The 15,053-nt window shown below is 45.0% G+C and overlaps 1 protein-coding gene across 2 annotated transcripts in view; it reads left to right on the top strand.

Moving 5' to 3' along the window:
• Positions 1–8,941, top strand: part of cmip (c-Maf inducing protein) — a 281,360-nt gene extending 272,419 nt beyond the window's left edge. For both annotated transcript variants that reach the window (XM_072517927.1, XM_072517928.1), the window contains exons 19-21: positions 2,984–3,089; positions 6,361–6,431; positions 7,331–8,941. In XM_072517927.1, coding sequence (XP_072374028.1) covers positions 2,984–3,089; positions 6,361–6,431; positions 7,331–7,384 — 231 coding nt within the window. In that variant the 3' untranslated portion in view covers positions 7,385–8,941. The remainder of the gene's footprint in view (positions 1–2,983; positions 3,090–6,360; positions 6,432–7,330) is intronic.
• The last annotated feature ends 6,112 nt before the right edge of the window (positions 8,942–15,053 follow it).

Below are 15,053 nucleotides of genomic sequence, written 5' to 3'. Positions count from 1 at the left end.
AATCAATTGGTCTGGCTATAACATTAAAATGTTCCCATTAACTCCCTCAAGGCACGTATTCAGAGCTGTCACTTTATTCTAGAATATTTGGATTTTCCTGGCAACCTACTCGAGCAGGGCAGGTTTGAACTGTGACTCGATGTTGAATTAAAGCTGACAATAGTTTTAAACTAATTAGTCATTTTCAATCAAAAGCTGTCTGAATTAACAAACACAAAAGTGAAACACTTCAGAAGGAAGAATAGGTCTGACGATAAGGGGGATGGTGTATGCTTATTGCTCTAAGTCTGGGGGTTGGTCCATGTCTTGTTTCAGCGGGTTGCTGGGGATGTCCAAACAGTTTGGAATAATGTACTGAACCTGTGTAGTTCCAAGACAGTAACATTGTGTGCTGGACTGTAATCTTGATGTGCATTAACAGAGTGTGGCAGAGAATTAAAGAATTTGAATCTGTAATAACCCAATCACTGAGTGAACAGTCTAAACCAGAGTATTATCAGAATGAGGGGAAAGTGTAGAGAAAGTCTGTGTACAGGCCAGTCCGCCTGTCTGCCTGCCTTTTCGTGACAATGAATTTACAATGTTGAGACATGCAGAAGGGTGATAATGTTCCGGATTTCTGGGGACACATGGGGCGGGATTCTCTGACCCCGAGCCGGGTCAGAGAATCGCCGGGCCGGGCGCGATTCACGTGACGCCGCCCCGACACCGGTCCTCCGTTTCTCCGGTGACCAGAGAATCGGTGGCGCCGGTCGGGCGACGCTCTGCGCAATTGGCCGCCGAGATAGGCCGAGTTCCGCTGGCGCCGTTCACATGTTGTCCTATTCGGTGGGACCTCGGCGTCCATCCTACGGGGGGCGGCCTGATGAGGGGGGAAGGGGGGACCGACCCCGGGGGGGGGTGCCTCCACCATGGCCTGGCCCTCGATCGGGGCCTCTCGATCGGAGGGCCGACTTCTCATGGTGGGGGCCTCTTTTACTCCAGGCCCCTGTAGCTCTACGCCATGGTGCGTCGGGGCCGGCGCGGAGAAGGAAACTATTGTGCTTGCGCGAATTCGCGGCGGCCGCAGCGCGAATTCGCGGCGGCCGCAGCGCGCTTTCGCGACCTGCGGCGCCCGTATGACGCCGGTATTGGCAGCTGCAGCTGTGTGAGTCGCTCCAGTGCCGTGCTGGCCCCCTGTAGGGCTCAAGACCGCTGATCTCGGGGGCCTGTTGATGCCGTCGTAAAGCGCGGTGGCGTTTACGACGTCGTCAACACTTAGCCTCAGGATCAGGGAACCCTGCCCATGGTGTTTCCAATGTTAGCAACAGTCCGGCACAATGGCCGTGATCTTTGGTGTAACTAAAATTGGGGATATTGTTAGATACTAGGGGAGGCTGGGTCATTGAATTTATTCAACACAGACTTAGACAGATTTTTGTTAGGCAACAGATCGGGGTTATGGGGGCAGACAGGAAAGTGGAGCTGAAACCACGATGAAATGAGCCATGATCTGATTGAATGGTGGAGCAGGCTTGAAGGGCCAAAGGGCCTACTCCTGCTCCTATATTCCAACATACATGCAGCTATCAATCTGATATGCAGGTGCCAATCTTACATGTAACCTAGGTCAGAGGGAACTCTATCTTCAGACCTATTCTCCCGGCCTGAGGTGGGGCAGGGACTGAAAGGGGGGATCTGAATGGGAAGAGCCTGAAAGGTGGTGTGATGGGGCAGGGCATCTGACGACCCCATAGAAGAGTGTCACTTACCTTTGGGGGAGGGGGGAGAGTTCTGAGGCGGGCTCCGAGGTACGATTCCTGCCGGGTGGTTGGGCATGATTCATATCCCAATTTACCCACTCTGAGAAATTATTTTGGAAGGGGGCAGGTTTTGCACAGGCACTGAGGTGGGCGGAGCTTAAACACACCAGCAGGGGGGGCTCTGATGCCAGCGAGGATGGTGGGTGGGGGCATTAAAACCCCAAAGCCGGCAGATGTTGCGGGGTGTGTCTGTTACCGTCTCTTGGGACACCCAGATCTCTCTGAGGACCAGGTGGATTGGGATGTGAATCGGGTCCAACCACCCGGCAGGAATCGCACCTCGCTTCCCGCCGGAGACCACACATAGAAACTTCCACCCAATGTGTGTCAACTGTATGAAAGGTATAGTTAAGATTGCAATCAGAGAGTAGTACAGCATAGAAAGAGGCTATTTGGCTCTTGGGTTTGCACTGGCTGGTCCATTCTACTTTCAAGCACTCAGAAACGTTGGGAGTCAGTTTCCCTCGGAGGCCGTTCGGCCCATCGAGTCTACACTGACCCTCTGAAAGAGCACTCTAGGTAGGCCCACTCCCCCACCCTATTCCCGTAACGCCACATTTTTAAAAATAAATTTAAAGTACCCAATTATTTTTTTCCAATTAAGGGGCAATTTATGGGTCCTCAGTGCCGTACGCAGCAGTGCCAACCACTGCATCACCATGTCGCCCTCACATTTAAAAAAAAATACATTTAGAGTACCCAATTCTTTTTATTTTCCAATAAGGGGCAATTTAGCATGGCCAATCCACCTACCTTGCGCATCTTTGGGTTGTGGGAGTGCGACCCACGCAAACACGGGGAGAATGTGCAAACACACACAGACAGTCACCTGAGGCTGGAATCGAACCGGGTCCCTGGCACCGTGAGGCAGTAGTGCTAACCTGCCGGCCCGTCCAGGGGCTCCTTCTCCACAGTGGCTCCCCGGCTGCTGAGTCATTCTTTTATTTAAACGGTTACAAATTTGGACCTTCGTTTTGAGGCACCCTCTCTCTAAACCTGATAAGTAAATTTTAAAAATGTCTTTATGCTCCTCACGTAACCCTGATGAAAGGGAGATCTGCGTGTTAACGGAAATTCTCAAGAAGTTGAGTTGAATCGGCAGTCCTGTGTCATGACATTTGATGTGGTCAGGCTGTTGTTGTGAAGTGGTTTTGTTTACTGAACTTGTGCTTTCTTTACAGTTTGGAGATGCAGGGTTGCGGGTTCTTTCAGAGCACCTCACGTCACTGCAAGTTCTGAACCTTTGTGAAACGCCAGTCACCGACACAGGCCTCTTGGCCCTTAGCTGTGAGTATAGCGTGCGTCCCGCCAATAGCTGCCACACAAATATAATAATAATAATCGCTTATTGTCACAAGTAGGCTTCAATGTAGTTACTGTGACAAGCCCCTAGTCGCCTGTTCGGGGAGGCCGGTACGGGTATTGAACCTGCGCTGCTGGTCTTGCTCTGCATTACAAGCCAGCTGTTTAGCCCACTGTGCTAAACCAGCCCCTATTATCCTCGCAGAATGGAAGCCCAAAGTCTTTGTGAAAACAGTCGATAGTCCAATACTGTGGAACCTGATTATAGATAATAAAACCATTAGAGAACATTACAATATCACTCTGCTTTGTCGCTGCATGTTCTTTGACTGCACTTGTGAATATTAAATATTGACCTTTTGGAACACGTGTAGCATGATTGAAAGGAAAAAGTTGGCTTTGGGTCACTGGGTCCCAAGATTCTCCACCACTGGAATTTTTCTCATCTCCTGTTCGGCTGTCTTGTAGATTGATAAAACAAAATTGATGCTATGGTCCATCAGTAAACCAGTTACCATTGCATTGTGCAACTGCCAGATGGTAAACGGTGAACTAGATTGATCTTGGTCTGTTATTTATATCTAACAATCCCCATCTTTCATTGTAACAATTTTTGACTACATTTTATCATGGGCAAACCCATTTGTACTCTATTACTAAAGGAAGGTGTTTGACAGGATTTATATGAGGCAGCAATGGACGGAGTATCGTCTAATAATTATAGACCGTGCTGTCGTAATTGATTTTCAGCTTTCTTCATTCTCATAGACCTGATTCTCGCTGATGGAAAACATTGTGTGGGGTTTTTACTGCCTGATCTCACAGCCACAGACACTTGGGGCTGGATTTTTTTCATGGGTTTGAGGGCCCCGGCATCAGGACCAAATGGGGGGGTGGTCTGAAACCCACAATTGCCAGCACTGCGCCCACTGGTCTAGTCTTCCTGGAGAAGGCCACCTAATTAGTCACCTCAGGCCGGCTCACATTGCGGATTGTCCAATCAGAGGGCAGGCAACTCTGGAGCATCAGCAACCCTACATGTAGGCACTCCCAGCCCAGGGGCATGTATTTATATTTTATAATCATGAGTTAAAGCGGTTGGGCTCATTAGAGCGGAAAGGAAACCCTGTTGGTGGATCGTTTGGGCTGAGGGTGTGGTCTTTCTTGTGCAAACCCCCCCTCACCCCGCTCCCATCATTGCCCCCCCCCCCCCCCGCTGCCCCCCCCCCCCCCCCCCCCCCCCCCCCCCCCACTCTCATCATTGGGGCATGAATCCTCCAGCTCTGATAGACAGCACCCCAAGCCTGCCGCAGCCTTCATGACCTCAGTTTGCTCCCCACTTCCGTGGAGCAAGCAGACATTCCCTGCCCGCTCATGGGAAAGCACCCTGGTGACAAGAAAGTCCTCCCAACAGGGCAACACCATTCGCCTCCCCATCCCTGCATTTTCCACCCCACAGGAAAGGGAATATTCAACCCATTGAAGAAAGCCATTTTGTCACTCGTCTGTTTTGCTATTCATGGCTGTTGATGTTATTCATGGCTGATCTGTGACCTGAATCCATATATCCGGATTTGCCTAATTTTCATCACCTTTAGTTAACGGGAGTCTATAAATCCAAGATTTAGCGTTAACAATTGGGATAGCCTCAAATGCCTTTTGTGCCAGAGAGCTGCAAGTTTCTAAAACCCTTGTGTGTGGAAATATTTCCTTACTTCACTGTTGAAAGGCCGGGCGCACATTTTCAGCTTTGACCCCTGGCCCTACGTTTCCCAACAATGGAAATGGTTTCTCTCTCACCACCCTGTCAGTTTTGTGCAGTAACTTGAAAACCTTAATTAAACCAGCCCTTAATTTTCTAATTTCCAAGGAATACCATTGTGTTTCCTCAATCTCCTCATTATGTAACCCTGGAATCATTCTGATAAATCTGCACTGCTGTCCCTCCAAGGCAATATATCCTTCCTAGGGTGTTGAGCCAATAACTGAACACTCTCCAGGTATGGCATGACTAGTGCAGTGATTAATAAAGAGATCAGGGGTTATGGGGAGGAGGCAGGAGAATGGGGATGAGAACAAATCCGCCATGGTTGAATGGCAGAGCAGACTCGATGGGCTGAGTGGCCTAATTCTGCTCCTATGTCTTATGGTCTTATGTTCTTATAACTTCTAACCTCCTTGTGTTCAAGCCTTTAGATAAAAAGGCCAGTATTCAAATAGCCTTTTTGATTATTTCTGTGCCTGTCCGTGACATTTTAATGATCTCTGTACTTGGACCCCCTACGTCTCTTTGACCCTCTTCTGCTTTTATTTTTTTTGTCATTTGGAAAATACCCTGATTTATATTTTTTTAGATTGAAACCTCACGGATGCCTGAACTGAAACCCATTTGCCACGGTTTCAATGTTCATGGATAATATGGCACTGCATATTATTGGAGCCCCAAAGTGGGGGACAGAATGCATTTTTGCACCTATGTGTACAATGCGGTTAAGCTCTCAACGCACCTATGCGGCATTGGAATGTGCTGCTAAGAAGCCAGATGACTTCCCAGAGGGAGGAAGAGTATCTGGAGTTACCTCTCTCACACCGCCGAGTGGCTGTTTTCAAAGTGGAGTTCTTTTTTAGAATCATAGAATTTACAGTGCAGAAGGAGGCCATTCGGCCCATCGAGTCTGCACCGGCTCTTGGAAAGAGCACCCGACCCAAGGTCAACACCTTCACCCTATCCCCATAACCCAGTAACCCCACCCAACACTAAGGGCAATTTTCCACCTAACCTGCACATCTTTGGACTGTGGGAGGAAACCGGAACACCCGGAGGAAACTCACGCACACACGGGGAGGATGTGCAGACTCCGCACAGTGACCCAAGCCAGAATTGAACCTGGGACCCTGGAGCTGAGAAGCAATTGTGCTATCCACAATGCTACCGTGCTGCCCAAACAAAGGTTGCCAAACCTGTCCCTCTTTGGAGGATGGTGTGTGGCTTGGAGAAGAGATAGCAAAGAGGAACTCTTTTGCTCTTACTTAATAATTATGCCCTGAGGCAAAGAAAAACTAGTGTGTAGACCTAGGCCTTAGAAAAAGAATTGAATAGTTTAAAATCTGCTGGCTTGAAAAGAGATTTTACGACGGGAAAACTTCTTAAACAACATCTGCCTGCTAATGAAATGTAACTATCGACACTGCAGCTTTAAATTTTGTTTTGCTTTTGAGCATTCGTACAAAAATATTTTTCATACTTTTTTTTTAGCCATGAGAAGTCTGTGCAGCTTGAACATGAACAGCACCAAACTCTCAGCTGATACATATGAGGATCTGAAGGTAACCTGCCCTGTTCAAAGCAGGATCTTTAATTTTTTTTTCTCTGATTATTACTAACCTGGTAATTGGAAACGGAACATTGAGGCTTATAGTTGAAACCTTGCCTTGCAACGCTGGCTAGTTTGCTATAATTGTCAGGGAGGGAATCTAACCTATTACCCAAAGGGTAGGAAATGTGAAATCAATGGGTCATAATTTGTTGTAGTAGGCCATCATGTCGGTTAATTACGCTCGCCCTTGCATGATCAAGCTTTTTAATTTTGTGTGGCAAACTGTTGAAAGTACGTGCTGATAATGTTGCAATGATGGGAACATGGTACCTGGGGCGGAGGATTCGAGGAATGCAACTGAGTCCCACTGGATTGGGGATGGTGGACACTGGATTGGGGATGATGGGGCGGCACAGTGGTTAGCACTGCTGCCTCACAGCTCCTGTGTCCCAGGTTCAATTCCGGCCTCGGGTTACTGCCTGTGTGGAGGTTGCACTTTCTCCCCGTGTCTGCGTGAGTTTCCTCCGGGTGCCCCGGTTTTCTCCCACTGTCCAAAGAAGTGCAGGTTAGGTGGATTGGCCATGCTAAATTGCCCTGGGTGTCCAAAAGGTTAGGCTGGGTTACAGGGATAGGGTGGAGGTGTAGGCTTAAGTAGGGTGCTCTTTCCAAGGACCGGCGCAGACTCGATGTGCTGAATGGTCTCCTTCTGCACTGGAAATTCTACGAATGGTCACGAAGCCAGAGACTATATCGCTTAAAATAAGATGATCATTTATTTGAAAGGGGGAGGGGAACATTAATAGTGTTGAGACAAAATCAGAGAACTCTGGTTCTAGTGAGAGAGATGTATTCCATAATGTCCGATCAAACACTAAATATATATTTTTTCTCCAACCCAATATCTGATAGGCAAAGCTGCCAAACCTCAAAGAAGTGGATGTCCGCTACACAGAAGCCTGGTGAAGTCCTCGCTGGATGGTCAGCAACAAATCATGAATTTTTTGTGGAAGGATCAGAAAAAAGAAACTCTTTTTCCAGCCTTTTTACCTTGGGCCAGGGATTGCTGAGATCGCCAGCTCGGGTTCTTTCACCAGAAGCCTGTACACTGCTGGGCTCATAATGGACCCTGCTTCATTCTTAATGCTTTTTTGATTTCTGAAGACGGGGAAAAAAATGTGTAGCAGCAAGCCGGCCACAAAAAGGAAACCTCCCTGGTCATTAATTGCCTTTGTGTTCATGCTGTGTGTAAAAAGATATCTTTCTCTCTTATTCATTTCATCGACTTGAACGGACCAACGTCAAACCAATTTGGAAGTTCGCACAATTGTCTCTGGCTCAAGATATCAATTGTTCAACGGATACATTACCTTTGCCATCACAAATCCTTGCAGTGATGTGCAAAGTGATTTTTCTTTTTTTGTTTTGTACATAAGTTTTACATCACACACATATTTAAAAATTGTTCACATTACAGGTCTGGGACCTGCCTCTTATTTATGGATTGTAATTCTTTTACCTGTTTTTTTTTTTTGCATATAGTACTGTATAAACTAGTTATTTTGGCTGCCTAGGAGCCTGGAAACTCTTCTTTAAAGTGGTTTTACCATGCCTATACGACCTTGTCTGTCCTCTTGGATCGCTGCGACTTTTGCAAAGATTCAGAAAACAACACAACGGATGGGTTTTCTGCTTCGCCACCAGACAAATAGACTGAAACGTTGGAAGAAATTTAAAGACTGACCTTTCTTTACAAAGACCAAATTGCCAATCGTTTTTTTCTGAAGTTGTGGTCAGGTTCCACCAGAGTTCACTGCGTCCAGGCATTTAGAAAGAAAACTTTATAACTTCTTGTTTTTCTTAAATGTTTTTGGCCCATTCAAATTTGTTTCCTTTGCCCTTTGCCCAAATTGTGCATAGTTCCAACATGCATGTGTGATTTGCACGGTCATGGTGGCAATCCTTGTGTCAACACCAATAGCTCCACTTTCTTTGTGATAGCAACCACTATGAACGGTCCTTATGGCAATGGGATGCCTTGATTATTTTCTGTTCCGTTGCCTTTATTTCATATGAGCCTATGTTGTATAGAGCAAAGTTATCTTTGTCATTTTTAGCATGGTTGCTGCATTGCAAAATTTACAGCATCCCAGAAAAAAAACACACAAAAAAAAAGATTGTAACGCGTACTTTTTATTTTGTTTTGTATACAACTTATCCAGGAATGGAGACCAGGCTTCTTTGTTTTATACCTTGTTGCTGGATAGCTTTTCCACTTTCCCTTTTGTTTTGAACTGGTTAAGTCTTAATCAGGTTAGTGTGCCAGAGTTCTGCATCGACTCTCAAAACTGCATGATGATGCAGGCGTGGAAAAAAAAAAGTTTGAAAAAAAAAAATGATACAGCCATTGTTCATCATCAGCACTGTTGCTTTTATCAGATGGTTTACTACTGTTCTGTAGCTGTTGTACAAAGAGATGTGAAATAATTTCAGGCAAAATAAACAGTAAGTGAATATCTTTCACTTGTGCAGTTGGTTTCGTTTAATCATGGTGTCGCATTGAGACTGGACAGTGAGGGAGTCTCGACAGTCACTCACCTGTTTGTGAACCCAGGCCAGGTGAATGGGAAAGGAAGATCCATTTATGCCTTACTTTTTAAGCATGCCTCAAATGCTCCATAGTGAATTAAGTTTTTTTTTTAAACTATTGGTTTGTTGATAAACCCAGAGGCAATATACACATAAAGTTCCACAAAAATATGTTTAGATGAAAGATCAAAAAATCTTAGGGCATCTGTTGGCCATATTGACCTACTCTTCACATTCTGCTGAAGTGTGTGTAGTTTCTTATTTGTATTTAAAAAAATAATGTTTTTGTTGATGTTGGTTGAAAGATCAATATTGGCCAGGGAATCCTGGAGAACATCATTGCTCTACTTTTGATAGTACAGTGGAATCTTTAAACCCATCCATTCAACCACTTGGGACCTTTGTTTAACATCTCAACTAAAAGATTGCATGTTCCCTCAATGCTGCACTGAACACCAACCTATATTGGCAATTAGGTCAAATCTTCTTCGTTCTCCCAAATTGTAGGGATTCTATGCAAAATTGGTTGAATATTCTGAGCTAGTTGCAAACGTTCATTCAGGTGGATGTCTTGGGGTGACTCGCATGAAATTTCAAATTGCAATTTGTAGAATCATAGAATCGCTACAGTGTAGAAGGAGGCCATTCGGCCCGTCAAATCTGCACCGACCCTTCGAAAGGCCACACTACCTAGGCCCAATCCCCCGACCTATTCCTACAACCCTACCCTAAGGGGCAATTTAGCATGGCCAATCCACCTAGCTTGCATATCTGAACTGTGGGAGGAAACCAGAGCACCCGGAGGAAACCCACGCAGACACGGGGGGGAAAAGTGCCAACTCCACACAGTCACCCAAGGTCAGAATCGAATCCGGGTCCCTGGCATTGTGAGGCAGCAGTGCTAGCCACCATGCCACCCACTAAATTATGCAAAAAAAGCCTCTTCTGTTTCGCTGAAATGGCTCGATATGACTTACTAGATTCAGATTTCTTTTTCAACATTGGACAACTTTGAATTAAGAGGATTTGACTGTATGGCACAAAGCAGGTTAGAATTTGCACTCAGTGGCAGTAAGTTGATCACTAGTAGCGAATGGAAGATTAATTGTTGTGTGAATGATAATGCCAACATTGCCTTTCTGTGCGTGAATGTGTCCCAATACTGAGATGCTGGTTCATTCTGGATGTACGTATTAATTGATGCATTCACATAACTGACAGATTCCTGAACCTTCTACAAACATATTACCATGAGTTCAAACATTTTATTTTGAAAACAATGCCCAGGCACAAATTGAACTCATAGAAGTGACATCTCCGGGACAATAGCCCTTGCGCTGGAGAATCATATGTGCTTGGCAATTGCATATTGCAGCACAAGTACTAGGGTCCTCATTGTGTGGGGCCTCATTGGTTAAGCCTGCATCCTGCCACGTTGCCTGGAGGTTCTTTGCAGCAAATTAGTTACATTTTTAACAGGTCAAACCGTTCGTCACACTTCTTTTTCCAGTGGATGGGTCACTTAATGCATAGCCATTACAGGGAGAACGTACATAAATGATGTTGGATTCCATCATGATGATTAATTGGCATAGCAAGGCCAGCACTTACGAATTTAAAAGAAACCCACCATTTGTCAGGCCGGTGAATGATTAAAAACGGAAAATATTGTGAATACTCCGAGGTCTGGCAACATCTGTGGCGAGAGAAAGAGTTAATGGGCGGGGTTTACCGGCTTTTCACGCCGGCGGGAATTTCTGGCCCCACGCGGCCGCACTTTTCCCGGCAAGGAGGGATGCTGCCAATGGGAAATCCCACTGACAACGGCGTGACTGGTTGATCCCGCTGGCGGACCGCCTTGGCCGCCAAAAAACATGCGGCGGTCTGGTGGGAAAATCCCGGTCCATGTTTCAGCTCTTTGATTTTTCACCTCCAAGTGAAGGATTAACCCTGATTTAAGACTTTGAACTGACATAAGAATTTTACCAGCTGAAGAAAGTCCTTCTTTTCCTAATGGGTTAAATAACAATCCTAACCTCCTCTGTTTGTCTTTTTATTCTGATATTCGGTTGAACTTGACAAGGATCAACTCTGAGAGCAAACAGATGTGCTGTTATGGTCTGTTAGTCTACTTTATTGTTTTATCGTCAGATCTTTAACGACATCAACTGACTAAAATTAGTACAAACACAGCCATTTTCTGTGGAGCGGACCAGACCATTTGGCATTTTGCACGCTCACTCTTTGATTTGCTGACGACACTTTTTTTGTCAAAAAATGTTTAAACAAAACTGTGTTCAGCAATTTCATGGTGTTCACATGCAACATGGTAAAGCTGTAGAACAATTGGTGTTGGTACAACACTACAGAGGAGGGATGAAATTCATCTTGGGCAGCAGCCAGATTGTAGTAAACTGCAAGCCCGTGTTACACATTGCCTGATTTTCTTCAACCTGTACAAGAAATCCGGGTGGGTGTTAAAGCAGCTGCCGATTGGCTGCTGGAGCCCATTTTGTGCTGATGCCAAGACACATTGCACCCCATGTGTTAGGTATTTTAGCACAGTTGGTTGCTATGGCAACAGCCAGCAGGTGTACTGTATCAAGCTATTTCAAGGTCCTCTCACCCGTGATCACAAACTGTATAGAATGCTTTATTTAAGCTGACTGTCTTCAGGATCAACTATTTGTCATCAAACTATGTAATTAGTATATATGTAGAACAAACAAAATGATGTGAGGAGAATTTTGCACAAGAGAGAACCTAAATGTTTAAGCACTAGGAACAAATGAAGCCCTTTTTTGATACAAAATGCATCAATATTTTAGGTTTTGTAAATGCATTTGTTGTGCATTTTAACATTTTAGGGCATCTGCTGGTCTTATTGTCCCCAAAATGTAGAGAGTTTCCTATCTGCATATAAGGAAACCTCCTTCGTTGTAGAAGGTATCGGAATTGTTGCTTCCACTTTCCTTCTGAAATGTTAGCCTGGGCATTAACAGGGATGGGTCAGATAGGCAGGGATGGGATGCCGTTTTGGATGGAAGTCCAGATTTCCTCGTTTGGAGTTCTAACTTCACTGCCTTCATCTTTTGACCCTCGCGCATTCCCCAACAGGTTTGGCTTTCAGGTTTTTTTTTCTTTATTCGTTCATGGGATGTGGGCGTCGCTGGCCAGGCCCGCATTTGTTGCCCATCCCTGAGGGCATTTAAGAGTCAACCACATTGCTGTGGGTCTGGAGTCACATGTAGGCCAGGCCAGGTAAGGATGACAGATTTCCTTCCAGTGAATCAAATGGTGGGTTTTTTTACAACAATCGGCAATGGTTTCATGGTCGTCATTAGACTTTTAATTGCAGATTTTTTTTTTTTTTAAATTCAAATTCTACCATCTGCCCTGGTGGGATTCAAACCCATGTCCCCAGAACATTACGCAGGGTCTCTGGATTACTAGTTCAGTGACAATGCTACTATGCCACTGCCTCCCTGTTGGATGGGGAGCAAGCCACAGGCAGGTCATATCCAAAGGTGATGATGGTCAGATGCCTGCCTCTGGGGCTGAAGCTATCTGATCCCATGTGAGGAGGGGGGGGGAGGGGTTGGTCCGATCCCTGGCGGGTTGCAGTGTGATAACTGACCTCTGGGGCCCTTATATGGGAGTCGGGTTTGATTGGGGGATGAGAAGGAAGCAGTCCTGCTCCTCCTGGCCCACAAGCAACCCTGTGAAGTTTCGCCCTGAAACGATCCTCACCTCACTTAAGCTGCTGTAGTTAAACCGGAGGCTGCCTTCTTCGTTAAAATATTTAAATTGTCAAACCAGCTCCTAGGAACGGTTTTGAAATCATTTGTCCCACCCCCAGAAAACCTAGAAGGCGGTAGGTTGGTGTCAGGGTTCAGATATTTAAAATTTTAAACATCTGACACAAACCCACCTGATTCTGTGTGATGAAGTCCACCCCCACTGTGACTATCTGTCTTGCAATTACTTGTACCTGACCATGAATGCTAATTCGAAAGTAAGTTTCACAACTCTTGGGTAATTTCTGCAGTCAGCCCACTTACAATGGTACATGCTATGAATATAGTCACAAACGTCACTGTTAAAAGGAATGATGTGGAGATGCCGGCGTTGGACTGGGGTGAGCTTGGTTAGAAGTTTTACAACACCAGGTTAGAGTCCAACAGGTTTGTTTCGATGTCACTAGTTTTCGGAGCGCTGCTCCTTCCTCAGGTGAATGAAGAGGTATGTTCCAGAAACATATATAGACAGATTCAAAGATGCCAGACAATGCTTGGAATGTGAGCATTAGCAGGTGATTAAATCTTCACAGATCCAGAGATGGGGTAACCCCAGATTAAAGAGGTGTGAATTGTGTCAAGCCAGGACAGTTGGTAGGATTTTGCAGGCCAGATGGTGGGGGATGAATGTAATGCGACATGAATCCCAGGTCCCGGTTGACGCTGCACTCATGTGTGCGGAACTTGGCTATAAGTTTCTGCTCGGCGATTCTGCGTTGTCGCGCGTCCTGAAGGCCACCTTGGAGAACGCTTATAAAAGGAAGAATGGGAACTTTCACGTTATCCTGTATTATCAGAGAATGGGGGGCGGGGGGGGGGGGGGGGGGTGGTGGGGGTGGTAAACCTATGTTTTCTACGGTCTCAGTCGGTTCTTGTTTCCTGCATTTGTTGTTTGGGGAAGAATATCAACAGGGTATTATGACACCAAGAGGTTTTGCTGTCATGGCACTGTTAATGGTGGCCATTTCAGCAGGCCATGCCTGGTTAGCTAGTGTCACTCACATAAATGTTGGTGGAATACAGATATTAGTCCGTGATGCTGACACAACTAAAGCAGAAGCTGTAAAGTGAGGTAAATATTAGTTTATTTCCACACAGTACTTCACTACCTTTTACATCTCCATCAGCGGTCAAGCAAATAGTCAAGTCAATTTGGACTTGAAGATGCACATGATGAGGGGATGTTGCTAATTAAGTGAGTTGGATTTGCTGAATGGCTGACGCACCAGAGGTTTCATACAGAGCAACCAGTTGGTCTCCCAGCAATATAACTTCACGGGTGTGGGCAGAATTTCCACAGCACCGTAAATTTGTTCTGATCGGAAAAATGACGGGGAAAAAAAACTATATTTCTGACATGGTTCTATTTCATTGGTAATGCGTACACTTATTGGGCTGATATCACATAGTCAACCAATTAATGGCTGTGACTGAAGCAACCTAAATAAATCTATGTTCCAGTTGTGACTGAGTTACGGTGCAATTTGCTTTGAACCGAGATTTCGTATATTTGGCAGACAGTTCAATATATTAGTCTATTGTTTTGTGTACGTTGGATTGAATCCTTTGTTGAGACTGCGTGTACATTTTTGATGTGACCTCAGATAATACAAATGTGGGTTTCCAAGAAGTTTATTGAAGTTGATGCAACAAACCAGCAGCACCAGTACTATCCACTTGCCTTAACTAATAATGTTTCTTTTCTATTTTCCCAATCATTGAGGAAGTTGAACTCTATTGGACAGGTTTGGTGCAAGTATGAGAATGCATTATATAAAAAAATCATTATATTTATTGCTAACATTGTACAGACAGTTATTGCTCAAGGACAGTCCCTGTCCTTGTAGATCATAAACATGATATTCTGTGCAAAGATACAATAAGGCTTTAATATTGTTGATTTATATTATTTGAACATTTCTTGGCTCATAGTGTAATAAGATATATTTATGATTTTAATAAAACTTCAAATGACCTGCTTTCTTTTTTTTACTCTATCAATATTTCAATGATTTTATTAAAAAACTTTTGGCAAACAAATTTTAGTTACTTCACATTTGTGATTTGCTTTCTTTTCACACTTATTTTCCAACTTTAGGCCTTTTTTTGCAAAGTATTTCATTTTAAATTAAGGGGTAATTCAGCATGGCGAATCCACCTACCCTGCACATCTTTGGGTTGTGGGGGGTGAGACACAGGGAGAATCTGCAAACTTCACACGGACAGTGGAACCCGGGCTGGGATTGACC

Source organism: Scyliorhinus torazame, chromosome 10 (genome assembly GCF_047496885.1).
Source record: "Scyliorhinus torazame isolate Kashiwa2021f chromosome 10, sScyTor2.1, whole genome shotgun sequence".
NCBI lineage: Eukaryota > Metazoa > Chordata > Chondrichthyes > Carcharhiniformes > Scyliorhinidae > Scyliorhinus > Scyliorhinus torazame.
This window is presented reverse-complemented; position numbering and strand designations above follow the sequence as displayed.